Source organism: Pempheris klunzingeri, chromosome 3, assembly GCF_042242105.1.
Source record: "Pempheris klunzingeri isolate RE-2024b chromosome 3, fPemKlu1.hap1, whole genome shotgun sequence".
Classification (NCBI taxonomy): Eukaryota; Metazoa; Chordata; class Actinopteri; order Acropomatiformes; family Pempheridae; genus Pempheris; species Pempheris klunzingeri.
The window spans coordinates 20,014,174-20,039,200 of NC_092014.1; the positions used below are offsets into that span (position 1 = coordinate 20,014,174).

Here is a 25,027-nt window from a genome sequence, read left to right on the forward strand (position 1 = left end):
ACGTCGATGTGATCTGTAGCGGTTTTGTTCAAACCTCTCTGGCTGATGCGCGGTGCCTTTGCTTCAGTGGACATCTGTAATCTGACATAGCGAGGTGGCGAAAATGGCTCTTGACTTACTTGTGTAATTAATTTCTCACCTATGTCGGCAGGCCATAAATAGGACTGTTGTGTAAAAGTAGACCAGTAATGACGCAGGCCTGTGCCCCATCAATGACCCTGACAGCACTGGGGATATCCAAATAATGCTGCTTTGTTAGTTTGTGAGGCGCAGCTCCAGTGGGAGTGAAATAAACTGCATCACAACATCAGGCTGAGAAATGGTGGTACATGCTAAATGGTGTTAACTCACTGAGTCTCTGTAGAGAGCATCGTTCTCTGAGCTGCCATTTTCTCTCATGTTTATGAAAGTCTCTCTAAAAGTGCACTCTCCTGCTCCTACAGAGTTGTTCGCCTAAGGAGCTGTGTTAGACGATGTTCGGGATTTCCTTATACTTTGATGACGATATTGTTCCAAAACATCACTTCTATGTAATCATGAAGAAATTCCCTACTAGTACCAACTCTTTGGAAGCTTTGTGAATACGACCACAGACCTATATCTGATCATGACTGTTGCCATGCAGAACAGGCAGCGTTCTGCGCTCATGATGAGTAATGCGCAGTTCCTGTTTGTGGCCCGCTCTTACATTAATATTAAAAGGCTCAGAGACGGAGAGAGTGAGCGAGAGAGAGCGTGGGGCTTGCGTTTGATGTATGACTGTCAATGGACAGATTAATGTAGGCAGCCTAGCACCAAAAAAAAAAAAACACAATGCCAATGGGTCTTAACTTCGAGAGATTCTCACCTGCTTTTGCTACTACTACACGCAAGTATCTGTCGTCGGTAAGAGTATTGTGCTTGACAAGGGCCTTAATCTTTGTGGCAGCTAATGATATGATTATCAGTATTACACAACAGAATAGACTACCCAACACATGTTTTTGTATGTATACATATAAAAAGAGTAAAACTATGATTATTGCATACCTGCGTGTCTTTCTCAGATATGGTTGCATATAAAGGGTGTTACATCAAATTACTGGCTACTCTAAGCATAATTAGTCCTGAAAAGGCTCCATGTATTTACCTTTGGATGTCTGCAAACAACACTGGCCATAAATAGCAGCTTTTTCCCCCTTTAGGGCTTAAGACAAAACTATCCCTCTCTCCCACAGTGTAGAATAAATTTAGCACAGGAAAAAAAGCAGCATGACAACCTCCACAACCTACAAAAATGCCTCATTTTAAAATACAGCAAAAGCCTATGGGTTTATCCAACCAGGAGTGTGAGGAATGCATGCAAATTACACATTGCTTTTTTCGTTTTAGATCCGTCACTTTCCCAACGATCCCTAACCTCAGCCACTGCAGTCCGTTTGACAATCAGCTGATGAAAAGCTAGCAGAGCCGATGGTGCTGCCCCCTCCCCCAAGCCAACAAAACAGCGGTGTGGTCAGATGTGCACCTTTGTATTAAACACGTATCTGCGTCTTGTTTTTATTAAACATGCAGACTTTTCTCTCTCTCTCTCTTTTTTTTTTTTTAAGAGAGTGTGTTTCTAATGCTGCCAGCTACTGTGTTCACCCCTTGATGACAGCTCGCTTGTTTACCAGGCGTTGCAATAAAGCGGTGGCATAAAACGTGTTTAATCGCACGCTGTCTCACCCCAATACATCACGTTTAAAGACAAGACAGTTTAAATCACACACATCTGTCAGTGAAAGCAAATACATGCAGCGTTAATAGCACCCATAATTCACCGGGGGATGGCACCATGAAAGAGAGTTTCTTACCTATTGTGGTTACTGCTGAACTTCTTATTTCTGAATTTTCTTTGCCTCTGGTAGTTTGTGTTCTGATTTGACGGAAATGTCGAAGCATATCCGTGTTCACACTCTGTTGAGAGAAACATTTGTGGTTATCATTCAGCCGAGTTTGGACACTTTTCTCCACCCATATACCACAACCGTCAGCATGCAGGTGTGTGTTACCTGTAGCTAGCCGGACAAAATGAGCTAACAACACCTCCGTACATAAAACAGCAGCCGTTACCTAGTTAAACAACCGACCGTTTGTTGATAAATACTTGTTTCTCATCTCCACGCACATTTGGACACATATTTACCTCTTTCTCTCCTTTCTAGAAACTCCGCAGCTTCCAATAACCGCTGGATATTGATTAGCTGAACAGCCGTCATTCTTCCCTGAGGCTGGCTGCCGTTAACGGTGGCTATCTTCACTTTAACGTAACGCTAGCTTCGCCACGGCAGGTCGCTTTTAAACACGGGGAAGACAGTGCATCGGTTATTACTAGGCTGAATAAAAAACGCCGTGTTTTGTCTTGTTCTGTGTGCTCGCTGGCTCATCAGCAGCCGTTGTCGACAGGAGACGGGGGGGGAAAAAAACCCTGTGTTTCCACGCTGGCAAGCTACAGCCAATCCTTGCCAGGGTCCGTTGTTAGAAAATGTCAAAACCAGTGTATCAAAGTATTAAAAGTTTGTAGGAAACACGATATTATTTTTTACAAAAATGGATATAAACTATACAAAATTTCCCCGAGGGAGCCCAGAGCCAGCAAAGTGACTGCTGCTGCTCGCTTGCTCTCCCCTCCTGTTTGTTTACCTAGCTGCACAGCTGAGAGGCGGGGACCGGGCTGAGAGGCCGTCCTACCGCGGAGCATTCTGGGAAAACGAGTCTTTCAGCCCGTTTCTAAAATTACACTCAAACGTGCACAATAGTCATTATTTGCACAAGTTGGCCTGTTTTTATTGCTATTTCTCAAATACGGGCGTCTGTTATTAGATCACGGTTTAACTGTGATTGTGGCTGGTCGGTTTGATGAGTATGATGCGTGGGACAGCACACTCCACAGGTCAACAGGCATTATTTAGAGATAATATGGTGGTTATTATTTATCCAAAGTTTCATCGAGGTTATTGAATGTTCGTGGATTAATTTACGACAAGACAACAAACAAAAACTGTCTAAATTATCAGTTTAGGCCATCAGTTATGAATAGATCGGTTTTTCGGACATGTCATGGTGCAAACACAAATACTTGTCCTCTCCAATCACAGTCATTACTCTCAGTCTCATCTCACGGCAAAAAGCCCCTACAAGTCCCATGATTCACCGGGACCATGGGGGTGTACTTGCCGGCTGAGGCCAGGCCCAGCAACACATGACGTAGCTACCGAACGGGCGCCTGATTGGCTAAGGGCTTTGACAGGCGTCGAGGGTTGAGCTCGCAGCCGACCAACCGCAAAGGAGCTTTGCGCCATGTGGAAACCAGTGCGGCACGCCCACAAATAGCAGGAAGCAAACAAGCGAGAGAAGAGCTGTGCCGCTGCGATCTGCTGCTGCACAATTCCCATGTTACACTATAATACTGGGTGATGTGACTCAAAGTAACAAGCTTCAGCACATCTGTTCGACTTTTCTGCACAAATCTGCCCTGTGTCGACAGACGTGCACGGCAACAGCTTGTTTCCCAGCACCTTTGAATCATGACTCACTAAAAGGAAACGATTTTGCAAGAAAAAAAGTTTTTTAAAATCGCATACGTCAAAAATGATCTGCTATTAATTATACATCTATTCGCAATTTGAGAAACCATGCCACCTGCAATGAACCCTATATCGAGTTGCCTAATGCCTCATAGACTAGATATTATAAAGTAGCAAATCTAATAGCCAGATCTGACATTTCTAATATAGAAATGCCCGATTCATCATTCAGTTTTGTCCTCTATGTTTTATCCATAAAGTTTTAGATTTTTTCGATCGAGTCTGCGGGGGCACAATGACATCATCCTAAACTGAGTTGGAGGGCGCTGCAATGTGGTCAGATTTATCATATCGGAGTGGTGGCCAGCATGCACACCCACACACCCGATCATTATGTCATATTGTTTTATCTATGCTGTTGGAAAATGCACAGAATCGCGGGTTGAGAGTTGTGCAGGCGCAAAGCGGCGCACAGTGCCCAACATGCAGACAATGCAGGTAGAAAAAAAATAGTCCAGCAGAAATGATCGCGAATATTTTTATACTCTCCTATAACTGCAGTGAGTATATCACTCATATTAGTCTGGTGCAGGCACAGGCAGTGCTGGTAGCAGGCAGTGGTGCTTAGTTGAATGAACTCAGCCCTTTGTTGTCTGAGTCTGTTGACAATGAAGTCTTGTTTTTCCTGAAATTCAGAGGCAAATGAAAAGGATCAAACGCAGCGCAAATACACTCACTTCCGTCCTTCCTCTCGGCGCTCTCAAGAAACCGAGCAGCCTCCAGCAAAACTTGTACATTTTTCAGAAAAGTGTTGATCTGCTCCATGTGGGAGTCTTTGGAGTTGAAGACGTCATTGAAAGGGCAACTAGACATCTCGAAATCTTGCTGATCCAAGAGAGACGCCTCGGAATCAAAGAAGAACTCCTCACTCTTCAAACTTCTCCTTTGCCTCTCACTTTTGGCCATTTTGTTCCTCTTTGTGTTTGTGGCGTCTGATGTGGCGACGTGCTGAGCGCAGTAAACAGTGAGGCAGCTACCAGTGGATGCTGCTCTTGTCAGATGGTTCCTCTTTTCTTTTTTTATGAATGCGGGGTGTTTAATGTGGAGCGGTGGCCAATGTCAGTAGATGGTGGTGCATGGGAAAACGAGAGCCCGGCCCCCCGCCGCCCGAGGAGTCCGCATGGTCCTTGTGCCCATCCGCTACATTCTCTGCCATGCCTGTGCAGAATAAACAAATAAAAATACTAATTCATTGTTGATGTGATATTAAAATTGCACTGTTTAGTAAGCTATCTTATACACAATCTGAGTTTCCATCTATGGTAGTACAATGTACAACGTACAAAAGTACAATGTAATGATGGAGTTAGTAGCAGTGGTCACACTAACAGAAGGTGTTTTAATCATATGGTACATTAAGTTTGGTATATTATGATCCCCACTGGTCTTCCCCTCAGAAACACTTTAGGCAGTAGCACAGCAATAGGAAATGAAAGTGAATGAAAATTCAAGTGACAGTGAAGGGTTTGTTCTGCACGCCAGGAGGAAGAGTGACAGCATTCGGGCTACATTGTTTGAAGTTGAAAAACTAGAAATTACAGTTGGTAGTGAAGAGTGAGCTATTTACTGGAAATAGCTGCTCAGGTTTCACTGCACTTGTAAAGTATGCCACTTCATTAAAAATTGACTTTCGTTCTGACATTTTAGCTTCACATACATTAGCCATGATGTATTAGGAACAGCGATGGTTGTAATGCTACTGTAGTATTATGGCAGCAGTAGCTAGTAGCAGCAAATCTGGCTGAAGTAGCAGCAGGTCATACATGTGATGGTTGAGTGTTTGCTTTTTAGCCATTTTAAGCCTGTAAAACTGCAAAACCAAGTTGGCTTTTTAAAATAAATAAAAACACTGATGAGCCTGGAAGAAAGGTGAAAGAGAGGAAGTTACTATAACCCGGTGTAGTATGACACCGTAGTGAGACTATAGATCCTTCATTATGTGACAGGAATGGTGACTGAGAGATAAATTCTTCGCCTTGATCTTGTGCCATTCTCAGAAGACCTTTAGCTGAGCTGTTTTTGCACTGCGGCAGAGTCCGTTTGGAACCGGAACATGTCGAGGCTGAGGCCTGTATTCAGCTCTCATACCCCCCCCCACAACCCTCAACCCCCGCTACTTCAAAGAGCCAGCAGCAGCCCATGACCGTTTGATGTTAAGTTCACAGAGACAGAAACTTTCAAGTCCAACGCACAGGGGAATCTCTGAAGGTCCCTCCTGCCCCTAAACCCACCTCTCCACCCTCAGTGAGGGGTAGCAGTAGAGGAAGGAAACCCATTTAAGCAGACCTGTTTGGAGTTTGGAAGGTGCCACCGCCAGGACATCGGCAAAACGAGTAGACTTTAAAAGGCACTCAGCTACATCCTCTTTAGGATTTAAGGCCAGCTTCCTCATTTTAGGTTACTGGGTGAAGTTTTGTAGGCTGTGCTTTTTTGGGTTGCATTTGCCCCCTGTAGCGCATGGCTTCAGGGTAACTTTCAGTTTCCCTCAAAGTACAGACAGGTCATGTAACAGAGATAAATAGCATGTGCAGTTTTTATAGGTCTTTTTTAGGTTTTATCATGATATTTTCATTCTCAGTAAGGGTCACAAGCTCAGCAGGTCACACGATAGTGGTGGACCAGTCAGGTCACGTGCTCCCAGTAGGCAACTTTGGTCACAGTATGACTATGAGGACTATAGCTCAGTGGTATGAGCCTATCCTACAGTTATATTGTTTGTGGCCTCCCCCTAAACAGACAGGTCAAACCACTTTTTAAATCATTCGATTGAAAGGAATTATCAGGCAGCACCCATGTCAAAGCAAGGAGAGAAGCTGAGTCATAAAGAGATGAAGATCCGACTCCGACTTCCAGGGGAGGGACAGGAACAGAGGTCAAACAATTTCAATAAGAAGAGCTAATTTTTCTGAGCCTGAAGGGCAAACAACAACAACCACCAGCCCATCGGTGTGTTAAAGGAAAGCAGCCAAATGGCTAAATGACTGCTAATGTGTCCCAATTGCAAATAAACCAATGTGCTCCAACAAGGTTAGTCCATTAACTATAATGCCCTTTGATCATTAGTACAAGCTGATGTCTTTAAATTATTTCTGTCTCACCAAATGTCTAAAACACAAAATCATTTGATTTGAAATTACATAAAAGAGATTTAAGCAGTAAATCCTCACATTGGAGCAGTTGGACTCAGGAAATATTTAGCATTTTTTGCCAAGCAAAATCTAGGTATGGCAATGTTGAAAGGTTAGCTGGATTGCCATGAAATGTTATTCATGTAGGGTCCTCTGATGATGAATCCTGATGACCTGGTGACTTCACAGTTAGTTTAAATGTAAATGTTTATGACCTGTAAAGCCAATGACTTTGGGTTAAGCACTAATTAGCATATGTGAGCTAACCTGCTAAACTAAGCCTGTAATGAAGGTAAACATTGTGCCTGCTAAACATCATGTTAACCTGGTGATCATGAGCATGTTAGCATGGTGAGCCTCACAGACCTGCTTTGAATGGCTGGAGGCCCTCTTGTTGTTTGAAAAATTGATGACTATCAGTAAATGCATCAAAATAGTTGAATGTTCATGTTTTCCTCGATGAACCGATTATTTTGGCACTAATAAAAACTTTTTGGTTGAGTGACCTCTAGAGATTTTAAATTTACAGCAGTAATCACAATAATGTGATGCAGATGACAAGTGAAGCCCATAATTTATCATAAACAACTATGTTTTCAGAGGATATACAAACATTTAGGGAAAACTCATCTCACCGCATTTTGCCCCGGAGAAATTGTTTGTTTGGCAGGAGCCATTTTGCAACATCTATTCAGTCTCTGTGGATTGAGGACATATTGGATACCCTGACAAAATGAAACTTTCAAATCTTCTAAAGGCGATAATATGAGGACGGGAGACACAGTGACACAATAAAAATGCTCTGCTATAATGGGTCTCTCTCGCCCGTTATTGCTTCCTCTGAAAACTCACTGACATTTTCCTAAATGTCACCGATTTACATCATTCTCGATGGACCACTTCAGTTGGTGATGTTCATGGGCAATTAGGCAACATACACCACATGGACCTCTGCTCTCTATGGGAGGTACAAAGGGAGGACAGGGAAAACATGGGACTGACTGATATATGGAAAAGGGAAGAATAGTAAAAGGGTGTAAAGAAATGGAAGGCAGTTGAGAGAATATCATTGAATCTCTTCATAGTAAACATGCACGGCCCTCCAGAGTGAAACCTTTGTCCTGGCAGCAAGGCGCAGAGATTTGAAGAGTGGCCATTCATACTGCTGACCTTTTTACAGCCTTGTATTCCTGCCTGTTTAGCTTTCCAACATACCAGAAGCACCCTTCTGCTTCCCATTCACCCAGCCGGCCTTTTGACCCCAGCCTATGCTGTTTCCACAAGGTGAGTGAGTAATACTATCAACTTTAACTGTAACTAAACAAATCGCAGGTTTAAAAAAATCACAGCAACATGCCTAAAATGTGAAATACTGTGAGCATGTTGTATTGAAATACCTATTAAACTGTTATTTCGCAAGACTGAGGATAGAGCATGTGAGTGTCAGCTGCAAGGTAGCACCACCCTAAATCAACCTTCGCTCTTTTGTTTTGGCCTCTGTCCACTGATGTGGTTAACAAGGCCTCTGAAAGAGACCCTCATCCTTAACCTTTATGTCCTCTCCTCATCAATCACAAAAGGTATTTGTTCTCCATGGGAGGTCAAGCCTGATCACACAAACACTGAATATGTGCCATGCCTGCTGTGTTTTTTTCCTCAACAGATCAATTACTGTAATTGTTGGCTTGCATGTGAACCAGCTATGGTGGCTTTTTACATCACACACACACACACAGACACACACATGCACACACTGCAAATCCTAGGTTGAATTGTCAACAAATAGCCTCCACTGTGTTTCAGTTGCATCTTATTTACAAAACTCACTGTGCAAACTGCCAGCAAGCTAGCACAGGTGCCTGAGCGTAATTGCTGCCTGCTCAAACCGTCGTCCATCAGATAGAGTGAACAGAAAATGAGTGGGTGAGAGTGACAAAGCATTTTTTTTCGTGGGAGCCTCTTGAACTGACCTCGTGTTGACACCGCGGGCTATGCTACTGTCAGTGTGCTTATTTTCCCAAGGGCCCCCGAGCTGTGTGGTTGTCTGCTTTGTAAGGGCTTTCTAGCCAAGATACTAATCTGTCTTACATCAAGATTGCAGTCAGGCTTCTCTTTTGTTTGGCTCGCACCGTGCGGCTGCTGGGGAAAGGCTTCCTGGGTATTATCTCCATTCCAGGATATTCTCAGCCTTTCCTTGCGATACAGTATCAAAACAACACATTATACAGCTGCACCCCGCCCTGTTCCTCAAAGCAACACTGCTGATGCGACTACTACTGCACCCCTCAATCTCAGTTCTCACTTCCTGTCTCAACACTCTGCCTAATGTGCATTTTCACTATTTTTTATTTCACATTCGTGTCCCACGGTGAGGGAAGACACCCGAGAAACTCACAGCACCCACTCACTTACAAACATGCTGATGAATTGACAGTGTGGGTGAAACATAAACCTGTTAGGCGACAGACTGGTGTTGCCCCTCCCCAGGCGATTGCCCTTTGGCTCTTGGTGACCATTGTTCGCCTGTGTTCCCAGGCAATGACATCTGGTGACAATGGCCACGGCGGGAAAAAGGAAAGAGAGCCTGCAAGTGTGCACTTGCACAAATACATACAAACATACACACACAAAGAAACACACGTACATTTGCAGACATCAGGGAAACAAACAAACTTTGGAGCATACAGAACCGAAACAAAGGGTAAAACTGAGGGGACACTCGTGAGCATGTGCTTACAAATTTATGAGCACACACAGAAAAGGAAGCAAACTAAATCTCTGCACAGAAATGAACTCGGAGGCAAGAGCTGAACCAATAATGAATGATAACACAAATAAACACACTCACATTTGCAGACGATTACACACACAGGCCCCCAGGCATGGGAGGGGCGAAACACACAGAGTGACACAAACAAACACGGGGGTGTATTCAGAGCCGTACGAAGTAAAGCACAGAAATGTCACATGTGTATGTGCATGTAAATGCTTATTAAGGGATCACATTAAACCAGCACACACACACACTCTCACCTAAAGGGGAAAGTCAGGCAGGATGGGGGAAACACATCAAGCATGTCTTTTCTCTGCTGTCACAACACACCAGTGAGAATATTGTTTTCTTCAGATCCCATGCTAACCTGTCATTTATCCACAGGGGCCTCAGACTGCTGTCTCTGCAGCCCCACTGGAGGTGTGGCACCGCACCCCCCCCCCCCCCCCCGACCCCCCTCCAGCCACCCGCCTCTGCCCTGTGTCTCTGAAGTGGGATGCTGCCAAATTAGCCAGGAGGGCCTTGGGGTAGTGTGTCTCCTCTGTAAATTAGAGAGGAGAGAGCAGAGGAAGACTTGAGAGAGACAGAGAGAGAGAGACAGAGAGAGAGAGATTGCAGGTTCAAAGAGCTAATGACCTGCATAGGAGGGGAGCAGTAATGGGAGTCGTGCAAAGGGAGTCGGTGGAGAAATAGGACGAGAAAGAGACATGACCTCATCCCTGTTGCTTGTTCAGCCTGATCACAGCAGAAAGTGGCACAATGACATTCCTTTTTGAGCATCCTCACAAAACAGTACATACTGTATGCTGGGTGACGTTGTGATGAATAACTCTAACTAGCCAGACAACAAGTTAACATGGTAATCATTTGCACAATCCACTTCTGTCTCACAAATAACTGCAATCAATGTCACGTCTGTTTTTTGGAGCAGTCCATATCCCAGCAGAGCAGGGTGATATAGAATTACTTCAGCCAGTTCATAGCCAAGTCATAACTGCTAAGATGGTTTGCAATTCGTCAAGTGCACGATTTTGGGTGCAAAACTACACAAAAGTGGATCTCTTGTATATTTATATGAAGTCCACTGTTCATAAAACTAATGTTATTGAGCCCATATTTGGTTTAGTATGCATTTAATATGTATGTTCTGTGATTTCAGTGCTACTGAGCAGAGCAACAAATGTCAACAAATCCCACGAATGGACCAAACACTTTATGACTTCCCTACCCTGTCTGAGTATCTCCAGTTGGTTTCTACTGAAGATGTAAATCTTTAAAAGCAGGTCACAAATATATAATAATATTTTTTGAAAAGCCCAAACATTCTCCTAAAACAGGTGAGCAAAGTAGTTTTTCGCAAACATCACTCACACAGGAGTAAATAGTGCTTTTGTTGGGGACTATTTACAACAGCAGGACTGTGTATGTGCGTCTCAAAATAAACTACAGTGCCAGTGTTCATTGTAATGAAGGGGCCTTTCAGCCAGTGTGGCTAAATGATGTATTCTTTAATCGGTTCTGATAACAATAAAGCTAAAGGACACAGAGGAATTAACCATGTAAGACTTTGGCTGACGGTACTTGTTAGTAGAATGAATATATTTGTTGGTTTTGGTCTTTTTATGGAGTTTGTTGATGAAAAATCTAAAATAAAGTTCTATTGTTTAAGAATTTAGAAAGTTTGAAATCAGTGGGTGGGTTTTCTTCCTGATGATGAAGACATAATGCTGGAAATAATTCTGGAGATGCATTTGGCCCGTAAACAATCATGCAGACTTGGCATGATCTGCATGACTTCTTTCCTCTAAAGTGGATTTTCTGGAATGTCTGTAAAATGTCTGTCAACCAGAAATTTTAGATGTTGATTCAAGTATAATGGATGTGGGTGCATGGTCATTAGTTTGTACATTAACATACTGTCAAATGCATGTGTCTGTTTTACATCTTCAGATGAAAGAACTTAGATATAGCCAACATTCGCTCGTCCAAAACAACAGCAAGTGCCAACACACAGACCACAAATATGTCCCCAGCTCACGCAAATGCAAGCACAAACACAATCACACTCTTGCTCTCATCTTTCTTGTAGCTGTAGATGAGTAGCTTCAGACCCCCTGTGGGACCACGGTGTGACTTATGGAGAAGCTGAAGGGGAGGTGAGAAGAGGAGCCGGAGGGGAGCAAGAAAGCAGCAAGGAGAAAGAGGAGAGAGGAATACAGGAGAGGAGCTGTGGGAATCCTCGCTCTGTCGTTTTCACACCGGCTTCCTGTTGTCACCGCTCCCATTTCCTGTCCCAGAGGAACGCTCCAAATCCTCCGTTTGCACATCCCACAATTCTCCTGTTTGTTTGTGTTCCTTTCCCCTACTGATCTGCTGAATACATTTTTTATTTTGAGGACTGACCACCTGTGGTATTTTGAGTGTGTCATGTGAGTCATGAAGGAGCTTTTAAGTTTGACCCTTTTCTTGTTAAAATCCCTTTCGTGTTTACCAATCAAATTTCCTGGCCATGTAGGAACAAATGATCTGATTGGGTCAATGCAAAACAATGCCCATCCTCCCTCTATCTTATCTTCCCCTCACCTACCTCCATCTTTCCTTTTCTGTTTTTTTGTTTTCCCAGTTACCTCTTCCTTTCACAGTGCTTCACCCTCCTCTCTCCCAGGGTGTGTCTGCGAATCTGCCTCCCCTCCTTCTCCCCTCTTTGGTTTTCTGTCTGTTTTCTAAGGTGGGGGGGCGGGGGGTGGGGCATGCAGTCTGGCTGGGGATGCTGCCTGCGAGAGGAGCAGTAACCTTTCTTTAGGTCCTTGCTGATTTCATTATTTTCATTATTGGGAGACTTCCACCGTGGCAATCCCATTAGGATAAGACAGGGCCCAGCAGGAGAAGGCAAGCTGCCTGGGGGTGTCGGGTGTGTGTATGTGTGCGGGTGTGTGTGTGTGTATATGACATGGGGGTCCCACAGGATAAGAGACTAAACTTAAGCGTGGCTGCATTTACCCAGATTGTTAGAAGGTTTAAAGTGTAAACGTCTCAGTTGTGATATTTGTCTGTTCAACTTTAATACCTGTTTATATTATTGACCAAAATGAGAAACCTAACATACAGATAGACAGACCTAACATTACTGAGTTCAGTCAGGTGCCACAGATTCATGAGTGTAAAGTTAGCTGACAATCCAAAGATTTGCAAATGTAAGGCCTCCAACCTCATCAGACATGACAGTTGATAGAGCCTACTGCATGTAAAAGTGATAGAGGATTAATTTTGCATATGCACTATAATTCAATACATACAAACAGATATAGTAAACCGAAAAAAGAAACCTATATTAAACACAAGCGCTGTATGTACTTTTCATGTTAACTAGTTTGCAAAATCAAAGCGTTTTTGCTGCTCTTAATACGTTAGGAGAAGAGCTTTTTAACCTCTTTTGCATATTTAAAGATATTTTCATGATCTCATAGACATCAATTTTCTGCTTGAAAGGATAAATTGTTTTCCCCATCGACCATTCTCGCAGCAGACATCTTTAAATGGCACAGCAGGAAGTGACATACAGGTGTAACTGATAACACTGTGTGGCTGTGTTCCATTTAGTAAGTAAAGCTATAGCAGCACAGTCGGTGAAACTATTGGATTTAAAAGCTGATTTATCATTCTGGGCAGACAGTAGACATCTGTTAGATAGAGACAGGTTAGGTCAAAGATACATTCAAAGATCCGAGGTGCTGATGGATAACAGGTAAGAAACATAACATTTTGACTTTCTTCTACAAAGTTTGTCTTTTAAAGTACAAAGTGTTAAGCACACAAATGGAGATATAGATGTCCAAGTGTTGATTGTACCTGGAAAGACCAAAATGCATAGATGATAAAATGTTCAGCTGTGGCAAACTTGGATGTATTTTTTATTTTCTATTCAACCTTTATTTCACTGGGGAATGCTGGCCGAGACAGCAGCATTAAAAGTTTAACATAAAAAGAGCAAATAACAGACTTGACGGACAAACAAGCAGAAGTTATATCTAACAATGAATTATCAGTGTTCAGTAACAAGGCACGTGCATTCATGTGCAGTCAAGTATTCTCTAATACTGTTTTTATACTCTTTCATGCTAATAAAATAATCCTGTTTAAGGTGACCCTGTGGCTCATACCAAGATGAGAATGCAAAGACTTTAAGAGCACTTTCAGGTTGGTCAGAGTCATTTGGTCAGCTCCATTGAAAGAAATGAATGAACTCATGGTGACTTTGTTATTATGGTGCTCACAGTGTGACTGCAGGGTTAGAGAGAACACAAGATTACATATCAACCCCCCATTTCACCCAAAGAGTTATCCCACTGTTCTTGAACCAACTGTTAAAAACTGGACAGGGAGCCAAAAATAAGCCTCTTGTTAATGTTCGTGATTTTCTAGCCACTACACACCTGTAGTTTCGCTACTTGGGTGTTTTCATTTATGTTGCCTGGTTAGACCTCTGCTAAGGACTGTGCTCAGTGTGGGTTTGCCATTAAATGGGCTTGACTGCCATCCCCCTCAGTCTCCTATTGCCTCGGACAGGTTACTATAGGTTATATTGCCATTATAACATGATCATGTTATGTGTCATTTCTGCCACGGCTCCACCCAACTTCGACTAGCCTATCTGGAGGTCTAATCAGCCAGAGTAATTGAAAACACCTTTGTGGGTGTACAGGACATTTATCTGAAATACCACCGCAGAGAGCAAGTCCATACCTCCTGCCACCTCTCAGCTACCCCGTGCCTTTGGTGAAGCCCTTTATGAGCGAGTGTGCTTTCCTTTAGTGGTTGCCAATGAATCACTGAAGGCTGGCTCAGTGGCTGAAGCACAACTTGTGTTTATAGAGGCTGTGATAACTGCGCAGACACTGGTACAATCTCTATAAAAGCCAGTGTGTCTCTGTCAAAGCCTCTCCATAGGGTGCAGAAAAAGAACACACAACACTTAGGATGACAGAAAACAGTCGAAAGAGAGCAAATGTCTCATCACTGTGTTTTATAACACAACCGCAGCTCTCTAAATGAATCTTGGAGCAATATTTATTACCACTTTTTTTAGCAAACAATACTAATTCCTCACTTAGCGATCATTATGACCACATCTCTTAGCTCACATGCGTCCCTGGTGAGGCTCAGGGGGAGCAGAGGAACGTAATAGCTAATGAATCATCATGAAAGTGAGGGGGTGTGAACCTCTGCGGCCTCCTTACAACATCATCATCTGCAGCCGAACTCTCGCCCTGCACTCATCACCCTGACAGCTTAAACGCCCCATTTAGTGCAGTTTTTGTTGGGTGTATGTGTGTGTGTGTGTGTGTGTGTGTGTGAGAGAGAGAGCGAGAGCGTAGGAGGGGACCAGGCGGTATTGAAGGCCTGTGAGGCCCCATTTTAACTTAAGGGAATTTTGATACATATGCATGTACTACATACACTCATACTTACCCGGCACATTCACATACACACTCATAGCCTCCTGGCCCATATGGTTTTGGCACAAACAGACCCCTACCCCCTAAACTCATGACTGCAGCTGCTAAATCCTTATAAGTCTAATACGTCAATGTTGCTGTCAGCAAAATAAATGACCTTCCTGCCACGAATTTGGTATTACAGGGTGCCTGGGTCACGCCAGTGATGATCAGAGGAAATGTGTGTACAGCGTTTGCAGTCTCCAAGCTGATGTACAGCTGAGCCCATGAGAACATACAAGAAGGATAGTAAAAACTGTTGCAATGCAGATAAAAGCTCAATAATGAAATTAGGATTGAGACTGCAACATGCTGTTTGTTATTCTCTTGGTAACCATGGAGATTAAGATCAAGTGTCACCACTGCAACACACACAGGCACACATCCATAGATGTCTATCTTCACGAGGAGCACTCATTCCACATATCCGCTAAATCTGTGAATGTGAACCCTGAACCCATAATCAAATCCTAAACTAATCCCGACTCTACAACAACCTGAGGTGATATATTAAAGTTGTTTTAAAGTTTCTTCTGCTGCTTCCACGTGACCCAAAACTCAATTTATGCTGCTCACAGTAGACTGGCTTCAATATGCAAGGATGCTACAGAGCCAAATAGCCAAATAGAGATCTTGAGACAGAATGGGGGGAAAGAATCCAGGAAATCACATTGTAGGATTTTTAATGAATTAATTGGTAAATTCCTCGGTAAAATAAGTATTTGGTCACCTACAAACAAGCAAGATTTATGGCTCTCACAGACCTGTAACTTCTTTAAGAGGCTCCTCTGTCCTCCACTCGTTACCTGTATTAATGGCACTTGTTTGAACTCGTTATCAGTATAAAAGACACCTGTCCACAACCTCAAACAGTCACACTCCAAACTCCACTATGGCCAAGACTAAAGAGCTGTCAAAGGACACCAGAAACAAAATTGTAGACCTGCACCAGGCTGGGAAGACTGAATCTGCAATAGGTAAGCAGCTTGGTGTGAAGAAATCAACTGTGGGAGCAATTATTAGAAAATGGAAGACATACAAGACCACTGATAATCTCCCTCGATCTGGGGCTCCACGCAAGATCTCACCCCGTGGGGTCAAAATGATCACAAGAACGGTGAGCAAAAATCCCAGAACCACACGGGGGGACCTAGTGAATGACCTGCAGAGAGCTGGGACCAAAGTAACAAAGGCTACCATCAGTAACACACTACGCCGCCAGGGACTCTAATCCTGCAGTGTCAGACGTGTCCCCCTGCTTAAGCCAGTGCATGTCCAGGCCCGTCTGAAGTTTGCTAGAGAGCATTTGGATGATCCAGAAGAGGATTGGGAGACTGTCATATGGTCAGATGAAACCAAAATAGAACTTTTTGGTAAAAACTCAACTTGTCATGTTTGGAGGAGAAAGAATGCTGAGTTGCATCCAAAGAACACCATACCTACTGTGAAGAATGGGGGTGGAAACATCATGCTTTGGAGCTGTTTTTCTGCAAAGGGACCAGGACGACTGATCCGTGTAAAGGAAAGAATGAATGGGGCCATGTATCGTGAGATTTTGAGTGAAAACCTCCTTCCATCAACAAGGGCATTGAAGATGAAACGTGGCTGGGTCTTTCAGCATGACAATGATCCCAAACACACCGCCCAGGCAACGAAGGAGTGGCTTCGTAAGACGCATTTCAAGGTCCTGGAGTGGCCTAGCCAGTCTCCAGATCTCAACCCCATAGAAAATCTTTGGAGGGAGTTGAAAGTCCGTGTTGCCCAGCGACAGCCCCAAAACATCACTGCTCTAGAGGAGACCTGCATGGAGGAATGGGCCAAAATACCAGCAACAGTGTGTGAAAACCTTGTGAAGACTTACAGAAAACATTTGTCATTGCCAACAAAGGGTATATAACAAAGTATTGAGATGAACTTTTGTTATTGACCAAATACTTATTTTCCACCATCATTTGCAAATAAATTCTTTAAAAATCAGACAATGTGATTTTCTGGATTTTTTTTTTCTCATTTTGTCTCTCATAGTTGAAGTGTACCTATGATGAAAATTACAGGCCTCTCTCATCTTTTTAAGTGGGAGAACTTGCACAATTGGTGGCTGACTAAATACTTTTTTGCCCCACTGTAGTTTCTTCCACTTTGCCTTGTCAGGCAAATCATATGTGTTACAGTAGAACCCACAGCTAATGCTGCTCATGAACTGGTTAAGGTGCAGCACGTTACCTGAAAGCCAGTACTAGCTATTTGCAAGTAATGCCTCATGCTCGTTTTCACCTGCTTAAAGTAAAAGATTTGTTATTTTTCTTCAGTGTGCTGTTGTCAAATAAATTAACAAAGAATATGGAAAACATTTAACTGTACTTCACTGTCATTGCATTGCTGTGGGCTCACCGAAGCATCTTCCTAACATTAGTTTTAACAATAAAGTTCATCTCATCTCAAATCGAGCAGACACCAAAAACTATTTGCCAATTTATATCAAATGCACTTTAGGACTAACCAACTCTCTGTTTTCCCATTGACCTATGGTGGAAATAGGGTGACCTTAGCAGTTGGCAGTTTGTGGGTAAGTAGGTCCAGGATGGGCCTCCAGCAACAAGGAGACCCAGCCAAACAATAGGAGCCGAAGGGAAAGAGTGGTGGAGAGGGTCCTCCAACCTCTACAGCCAAAACTAGGTCTTCCATTCACTGAGCTGTTCTCCACAGACAATGGGGCTGGATGGGGGTGAGTGAGTGAATGAGCGAGTGAATGAGTGAGGACTTTATGGGCACGCTGAGATTGCCAGTGCCAGGCAAGCATGTGTATAGATGTTTAGGGCGTGTGCGCACGTGTGTACTCTGTCTTCTTTGAGAGGAACTGATCTAAATGAACCACACACACTCATGCACACAAACACGGACAGAAGGAGCCCCTATAGGCAAGTTATGGGTCCTCTGCAGTCTAAATATGTTTCCCTACTGAACATCTGTGCTTTATCAAAAGCAAGCAGCTCTGCTCTATTCATCTCCCACTCTTGTAGGCCCCGAATGGTGATTTGATTTGTATTGTTCGGGCCTCTGGTCATGAACCCTGCTCTGTGATATTTTACTCCCAGGGAGGTTTTTAAAAAAGTGGAATGGGCCTTTCGTCTCCCATTTCCATGGCTGATTACATGTCAGATGTCACTTTTTCCCACTTTTTCATTCATTCTGCCTCTCGGTGGACATCAAAATGAGTTATGAGCTAAGCAGAGGCTGTCAAAGGGGCGGCACGTCTTTCTTTTTTTTTGCCTTTGCATCATGTTTGAAATTCAAATGTACAAATCTTAATCCACTGTTGCTTGAAAACGACTCTGGTGAGAAGTTATTGCTCCATTGAATAATTCAAACATTATCTTTTAGGGGGGTGTCTGGTCTTTTTTCCCCCCCAAAAAAGTCTGGGCAGAGACAATGAGCTATGTGAACAATTTCGGCAAGTCAATCGGCAACTCCCAGGAAAACACAGCCTCTCATTGTGTGCCAGTGTGATGGGAGAGACTGAGGGGAAGAAAGAAGAGAGAAAAGTTGATATTTCATACTGAGTGAGTGAGAGGAGGGGCAGAGCTGAACAGAGCCAGCTGCAGGCGAAAAGAAATGGCTGGCCCAATATGAATCCTTGCTTTCTTTCTGTCTTTCTTTCTTTCTTTCTTTTTTCTCTCAACATGGAGAGAGATGGGGAGAGCAGATAGATAGAGGGGTGGGATCTCCTCCACCTTCCAAGACAATCTTCAATTCTTCCCTACTTTTGTGGGCTGTCCTTCTTGTAGCTCTGCATATGTGTGTGAAGGGGTGTGTAGAAAAGGAATGGGGAAACTCTCCCCCTCCTTAGACAAAGGGCGCAGATGGCTGGCCCTCCTCAGCTTTGGGGTGGGGTGGTGCAAGCAGACGCCTGCGACGGAGCGCCGTGCCCTCCCATGGAGTTCATTTCAGTTCCCCACTGAAAGAGCCGGCAGACAGGGGGGCCCTGCTTATAACAAGAAGGGCTTAGAGACCCTGAACGCAACCCCCCTTCTCAACGCCCTGACGCCCCCTCACCACTGGCCCATGACCCTTGCTCCTCACCGGGTCACATGCACAGTTTCGGAGGTGGGAAGAATGCCAAAGCAGAAAAACAGACAGCGCACCCTGGCCAAAAAAACAGGATGCTCTAATCTCACACTGAGAGCAGATTATGTTCAGTTTTCTCATCTGGTTATAACAGAGTGTAATCATCTCTCTTTTTTTTTTTTTTTTTACTATACTGTAAGACAGATAAGAGCCTCGCTAAATTAATGTTTCAATACTTCCCCTGACTTCAAGAAGACCCTTATGAATTAGTTTATGTGCCATTCAGCTACACAATTTGCTGAATGTGGCTCATTTTCAGCTTCAGTGTAATGCATAAGATGTATTAGAATAGGGGTGGACAAACAACAGACACTATAAACCCTTAATGGAATATTAATAATAACTTGATCACAACAATTAATGGTTTTGTGTCACGTTTTGTTGAATTAATCACATTTCTCAACTGTGTAGTGTAGTGGTCTGTAGGTGAGAACATTAAGAATTCCAGATGTGCAAAAAAGCCTGTGTTCAAATCGCACATGTGACACCTAAAATGAATGGTACTCCCCGTCCAAACAAAAATAATTGTTTTATAGATTCAGATTTTTTTTAGTTTAAATAAACGGGGTATACGATGGTAATCAAAAAGCTTGAGAGGTGCTTTCCTCTGAACAGAGCCATGTTCAGCTGCTTGCTTGCTGGCCATAGCCTCATATTTACCATAGGGACACGAAGATGGTGTCCATAAACTCTAAGCAAGAGTTAAATGAGAGAAACATGGAGGCAATAAAAAGAGAAAAAGACAAAGATAGACGAAGAGGAAAAATGATACAAGGTTGGAAACTGACACAGAATGATCAGCAAATGCTTTTTTGAAAAAAAAGTCTTTGGCCGAGGTGGCTTGTGTGCTCATGTTCCTGTCACATTCATCCCTCCTTAGCTTGACCCAGAGTACTTGGGCGCTTTGTTTTGTTAATTTAACCCACTACAGATAGCTTGTTCTTGTTTCAAGAGATCTACTACCAGGTCTGCTCGGATATCAGAACAGTTTCAACATGGCTGATTAGCAGTGAGCTGATCCCGCTCATGTTTAGGCTACACCAAAACATGTCAACATATAGTGCATCGTCTACTTTCCCTAAGCGGAGTTTGATTAAGGGCAGCATTCGATGAGGGATAATCTGCAGGTGATTATCTGTAGGAGATAGCGAAGCAAAGTGCGGAGGGACATTCATAATTCCTATGTAATACTCAGCACTTAGTCCCTTTGACCCAATGACCCATATCCTGTCTTGTAGAAGTGGGAGCCTATATTGTGATAGTGACAGGCTTACAATGGCTTATCTGGAGGGACCTCGGGCACAGTGAAGCGTTTGTCAGCCCACTCCTGATCCCGAATCCTGACCACAATGTGTGCATTATAATGGGCAGTGGGATGTATGTAGGGTTGGCAGCTGTCCCATACACTGTACAGAAAGTATAGTTGTTGTGTGTGTGTGCTAATGGAGGGAGAAAGGGAGGGAGGGAAGACTGTTTGCAAGTCTAAGTGTGTGTGTGTGTAATAAAGACAGAAAAGGCGGGAGACAATATTGTTTGTCAGTCAAAGGGGACATGTGTTGTGGAGCATATAGCCTATTGTGTAAATGTGCGCCTGTGGGCGTATGTGTAAGTAAGCGTGTGCGTATGCGCGCGTGTGTGTATGTGAAATGTAAAGAAAAGGGATGTTTGAGTGTGCATGTGTGCATCCTGTGCTCTCTGAGAACATGTCTAAAAGCTCAAGTGTGCATGCGGACAGCGTGAGTGAGTGTGTGAGTGAGTGTGTGAGTGCACACATGCTTGTTTAAACCAGTTCTTGCTGAAGCGAAAGGAGGACGTGCAAGTTCATATAAAACATTTATGCATATATACAGACACGGATTGTTTGCAATTCTGAGTAAGTACGATAAAGTATGTGTGCATGCATTATGTGTGTGCATTGTAGAGTGGGAGAAAGGACTGATTGTTGTCAAGGCTGTGTACATGAGAACACTGTGTGTAATTGGAATGAGGGAGTCGAAGTACGTAAGAAAAGGTTTTGTGTTGCAGTTATACAGTGTACGTGTGTGTGTGTGTGTGTGTGTGTGTGTGTGTACGTGTGTGTGTGTGTGTGTGTGTGTGTGTGTGTGTGTGTACGTGTGTGTGTGTGTGTGTGTGTGTGTGTGTGTGTGTGTACGTGTGTGTGTGTGTGTGCGTGTGTGTGTGTGTGTGTAGACTCCCAGAGTGTAGCATTACAGTGAGTAGGGGTGGAGCCCTCGTTAGTAGCTGGTGAATGGAGGTCAGTGTCACTCCTGAATAATGGCGAAGAGAGAGGAAAACATGACAGATAGAGGATGAATCAACTGCTCCTCGCCTCTCTCCCTCTCTCACTCTCTCTCTCTCTGTCTCTCTGTCTCTCTCCCTCCCCCTTTCCACTCCTCTACTGCCACCCCCCTGTTGACTCCCTGCTCCGTCCATCTCCAGCCATAACGCTGTTGGAAAGCAGAGTAGACTGGACCTGCCCTGTAACATATAGTTTACTGTGTAGTCGTTACATGTAAATGTAAAGCAGGAAAATGTGTAAAGTGCTAAAGGGCACTACAGTGTATTATGGTAACACAACATACTATGGATTAGCCAACATTCACTGCTGCTGTTGTAATGGTAAAAATTCAACCAAGCCCCAGCCGGCAGCAATAAGTCTGATGAAAAAGATGTAAAACCTATTAGAAATGATCAAACGGTGTAAAATTACTTCATTCAGGAAACAAGAAAACTTTACCCTAATGATCTAACAGCAAGCAGACTTGCAACTCCCAGTGTGCAAAGATGTGAGCCGTGAGGACATCATCAAAATCCCAGAGACTCTTAAAACCCACTTTGAGGTCGGAGCAGTGACTGAGGATGTTTGACTTTATTGGTGTGAATGGGTCAACATCAAAAGTGACCTGTGACCGTGCTCCACACCTGTGTGCTCAGCTCTGGTATGAATGGGGGAGAGGGGGACATGAGGATGGGTCAGGCGTGGGCTGAAAGCTTCTGCGTGATCCCACATTGAACACAGTGTTTTTGTGTGAAGGTCTCATCAGCAAATGAAGATGATTTCCCCTGTGGGAAGCATGAAATTGAGCAAATTCTGCCAACAAATGTGATTATATATTTTTTCCCCTAATTTTATAAAATCCTCAATGAACGGTCACAGCAGCATTTAATCCTTAACATTCTGCTCTGTTTTTATATTGTATAGATTCTCTTTAATATACAATTTATATTCTTCCTATTTGTATTGCCATTGTGATGTCAGCCTGGATATTTCTTGCATCACGATACTCTATATCAGCTCGATGTCAGGGTAATATACATGCAAATGTACTGGGGGGCAAAATTGATTCTGATGCACTAATATAAATTTTTGAATGTTTGTCTGTCACAATGAGATTTCTACTATTTGAAAAATGACACGTGCAAGAACTCATTTTGGTAAAGTAATTACTGTCAATATTTGTTGTGGATGGAACTTTCTGCGGTGTATCTTTTGAGCGGTGCATTTAAAATGGCAGGTTTTCCAGAAAATGTAAACCATTCCTCATCTTGGTGTCTTTCTATTTCTATTTCTATACCATACTCCGTCGTGATGCCGCTCACATCGCAAGCAGGAGCTCAAGTCCCTTGATTTATCCTGATCCATATTGTCCCCGCTCTGCGGCCCTCCAGCTCTTCTCCACATCACACATTGCACCTCTGTCTGCTACACCTTTCCTCTCCTGTGCCCTTCATAGCCTCCATCCACCCCTCCCTCTTTTTACCCCTTTTCTTGCCTCGTCAGAGAGATGGTCACTGGGAAATCGTGTTTCAGTCACTGCTCCCGTCGCCCTTCAAAATCCCCCACCGTTGTTGTTGTTGCCCTACAAATCTCTGCTGGCAGACTATGGAGAGTGTAAGATAGGCAGACAGAAAGAATCAGAACCCCCCCCCCCATCCACCCAACCTCACCTCGCCATCCCCCCACTGTTGTTGTGTCCCCTCCAATTCTCTGCTGGCAGGCTATAGGAAGATAGAGACAGAGAGAGAGAGGGAAGGTAGGGGGGAGAGAGAGGTTTGGGAGTCTGCTCGACAGGGGAATAGTTCTCAGGGTGGCAGGAAATTACCCATGTTGTTTTTCGTTAATCCTTTTTTAATATCAGGTTTTGGGACAAGGGGGGTAGGAGAGGATAAGGAGGCAGGAGTGGGGAGAGAGAGAGAAGGAGAAAGACAAAAGAGGGATCCAGGCCAGACAAAACGATTGGCAGCTCCCAAGGGGACGATATGGTGTCTGTGTGTACATAACACACATCTCAAGTGCTGGAAATGAATAGCATCATGAGACTCACACAGTAGGCCTTTGCTGCTCAGTAATACCACTGGTATCCACTGAAATGAATAACATGAATGGGCTTCAAACTTTTTCTGTTTTTTACATTTATAAAGCTCATTTCACAAGGCTTTAGTTCCAACAGGGCAAATAAATCACTGAATGAAATACAGTCAACTACAAATCAAACTAATTCCACATGATAATCACTGAGGTGGCTAAAAAATTCAATTATTGTCGACTTTCCTTATTTGGCAAAAATATTTGAGACATGAGCCATATTTCTTGCTATTTTGCTGTATTTCCTGCTTTACTGAGCTTTCTAGACACTTTTAGCTTGTTACTCTGGTTTTCCTACCTTCCTACCCAGCACCATATACCAGACAAACAAAGTTGGGAACTAGCTTGTAAAAAAGTCAAATATCTAGCAGGTAATGACTAAGATATTTTTCTCAGGAGCTGGACAAACCAGAGCGGAAATGAACCGAAATGCATAAATTCATGAGGAGGCCAGAAACTTGTCTCAGTAAATACTAATGTTGTTATCTGCCTCCAGGATGTTTAGGTGGGCTTGGGCAACTGGTTGCTAACATGATTGCCAACACAACTTAGAGTTCCTTAGAGTCCATCCATCCATCCATCCATTGTCGAGAGACGGGGTTAAACCCTGGACTGGTCGCCAGCCAATCACAGGGCCAACACATAGAGACAGACAAACATTCATACTCATCAGCTCATTGTTTTGGTTTTTACGGCCCACAATTTTACTGTCTAGGTTCAGCCTCACCGCTCTCATCAACCTCTTAAAAGCAGCAGAAAGCTCAGATAAATCCCCTGTATGCTACCTGCCCAGCCCCAAACAGCAGACAGACACGGTCAGCGAATAGCTGGTGAACATAATTGTACATTTAGCAGCTTTAGTGCAAAATACTTTCCTCAGGAGTTGGTGGAGACCAAACTAGAGCTAAAATGTGAATATCGGCATTAAAACAAGATTCCAAAAGAATGCTGATGTTGCTCTGTGTCTGCTGAATGTGTAAACAGGCATCTCTTTGGTAACAAATTTGCCACAAAAAAAATGCGATATGTCAGTGTTGCTGCATTGCCAGAAAGTGGCAAAAATCAATTTTAAGTACTTCAACTTGTCAAGACAGCTTTTCTGCACCTTAAAGAAACTTAATGCAACTTCCAAGAAGTCAAAACATTCCTTCAAAGGCACACGCCACTTCATACTTTAAGGCTAGATAAGAATTGGCTTGCACTGATAAGGTGGAGAAGGATCTGCCTGCATTCTCAGCCATTAATCAGCGTCACTTAGGGAAATCCAAGCCTCCCATTAGCGTTCCATTGTGGAGATAGTGGCTGACACAAAAGAGGAGGATCAGCCCACAAGACACAACTCACAGTAGCCTGGTTGTACCTTATTGACCCCTTTCATGGCAGATGCACCCTTTTCGTAAGGGAGTTAGGCGTCTGTCTTAGTTGTCTTCCACTCCTCCCCATCCCCTTTTCTTCAGTGGGGTGTGGCAGATAGAGAAAGAAAGGAAGGAAGAAACGACAGAAGAATAGAGAGGAGGAAAAAAAAAACTATA

The 25,027-nt window shown here is 43.5% G+C and overlaps 1 protein-coding gene across 2 annotated transcripts in view; it reads right to left on the bottom strand.

Annotated features, from left to right (window-relative positions):
* Positions 1–4,514, bottom strand: part of mxi1 (max interactor 1, dimerization protein) — a 31,321-nt gene extending 26,807 nt beyond the window's left edge. Inside the window, exons 1-2 of one of the 2 annotated variants that reach the window (XM_070856499.1) lie at positions 4,286–4,514; positions 1,836–1,938 (exon numbers count right to left, since the gene is read on the bottom strand). In XM_070856499.1, the coding sequence (XP_070712600.1) occupies positions 1,836–1,938; positions 4,286–4,514 (332 nt within the window). Of the gene's footprint in view, positions 1–1,835; positions 1,939–2,167; positions 2,640–4,285 lie in introns of those variants that run through there. The other variant, XM_070856500.1, reaches the window with a different exon arrangement.
* Between the last annotated feature and the right edge of the window lie 20,513 nt (positions 4,515–25,027).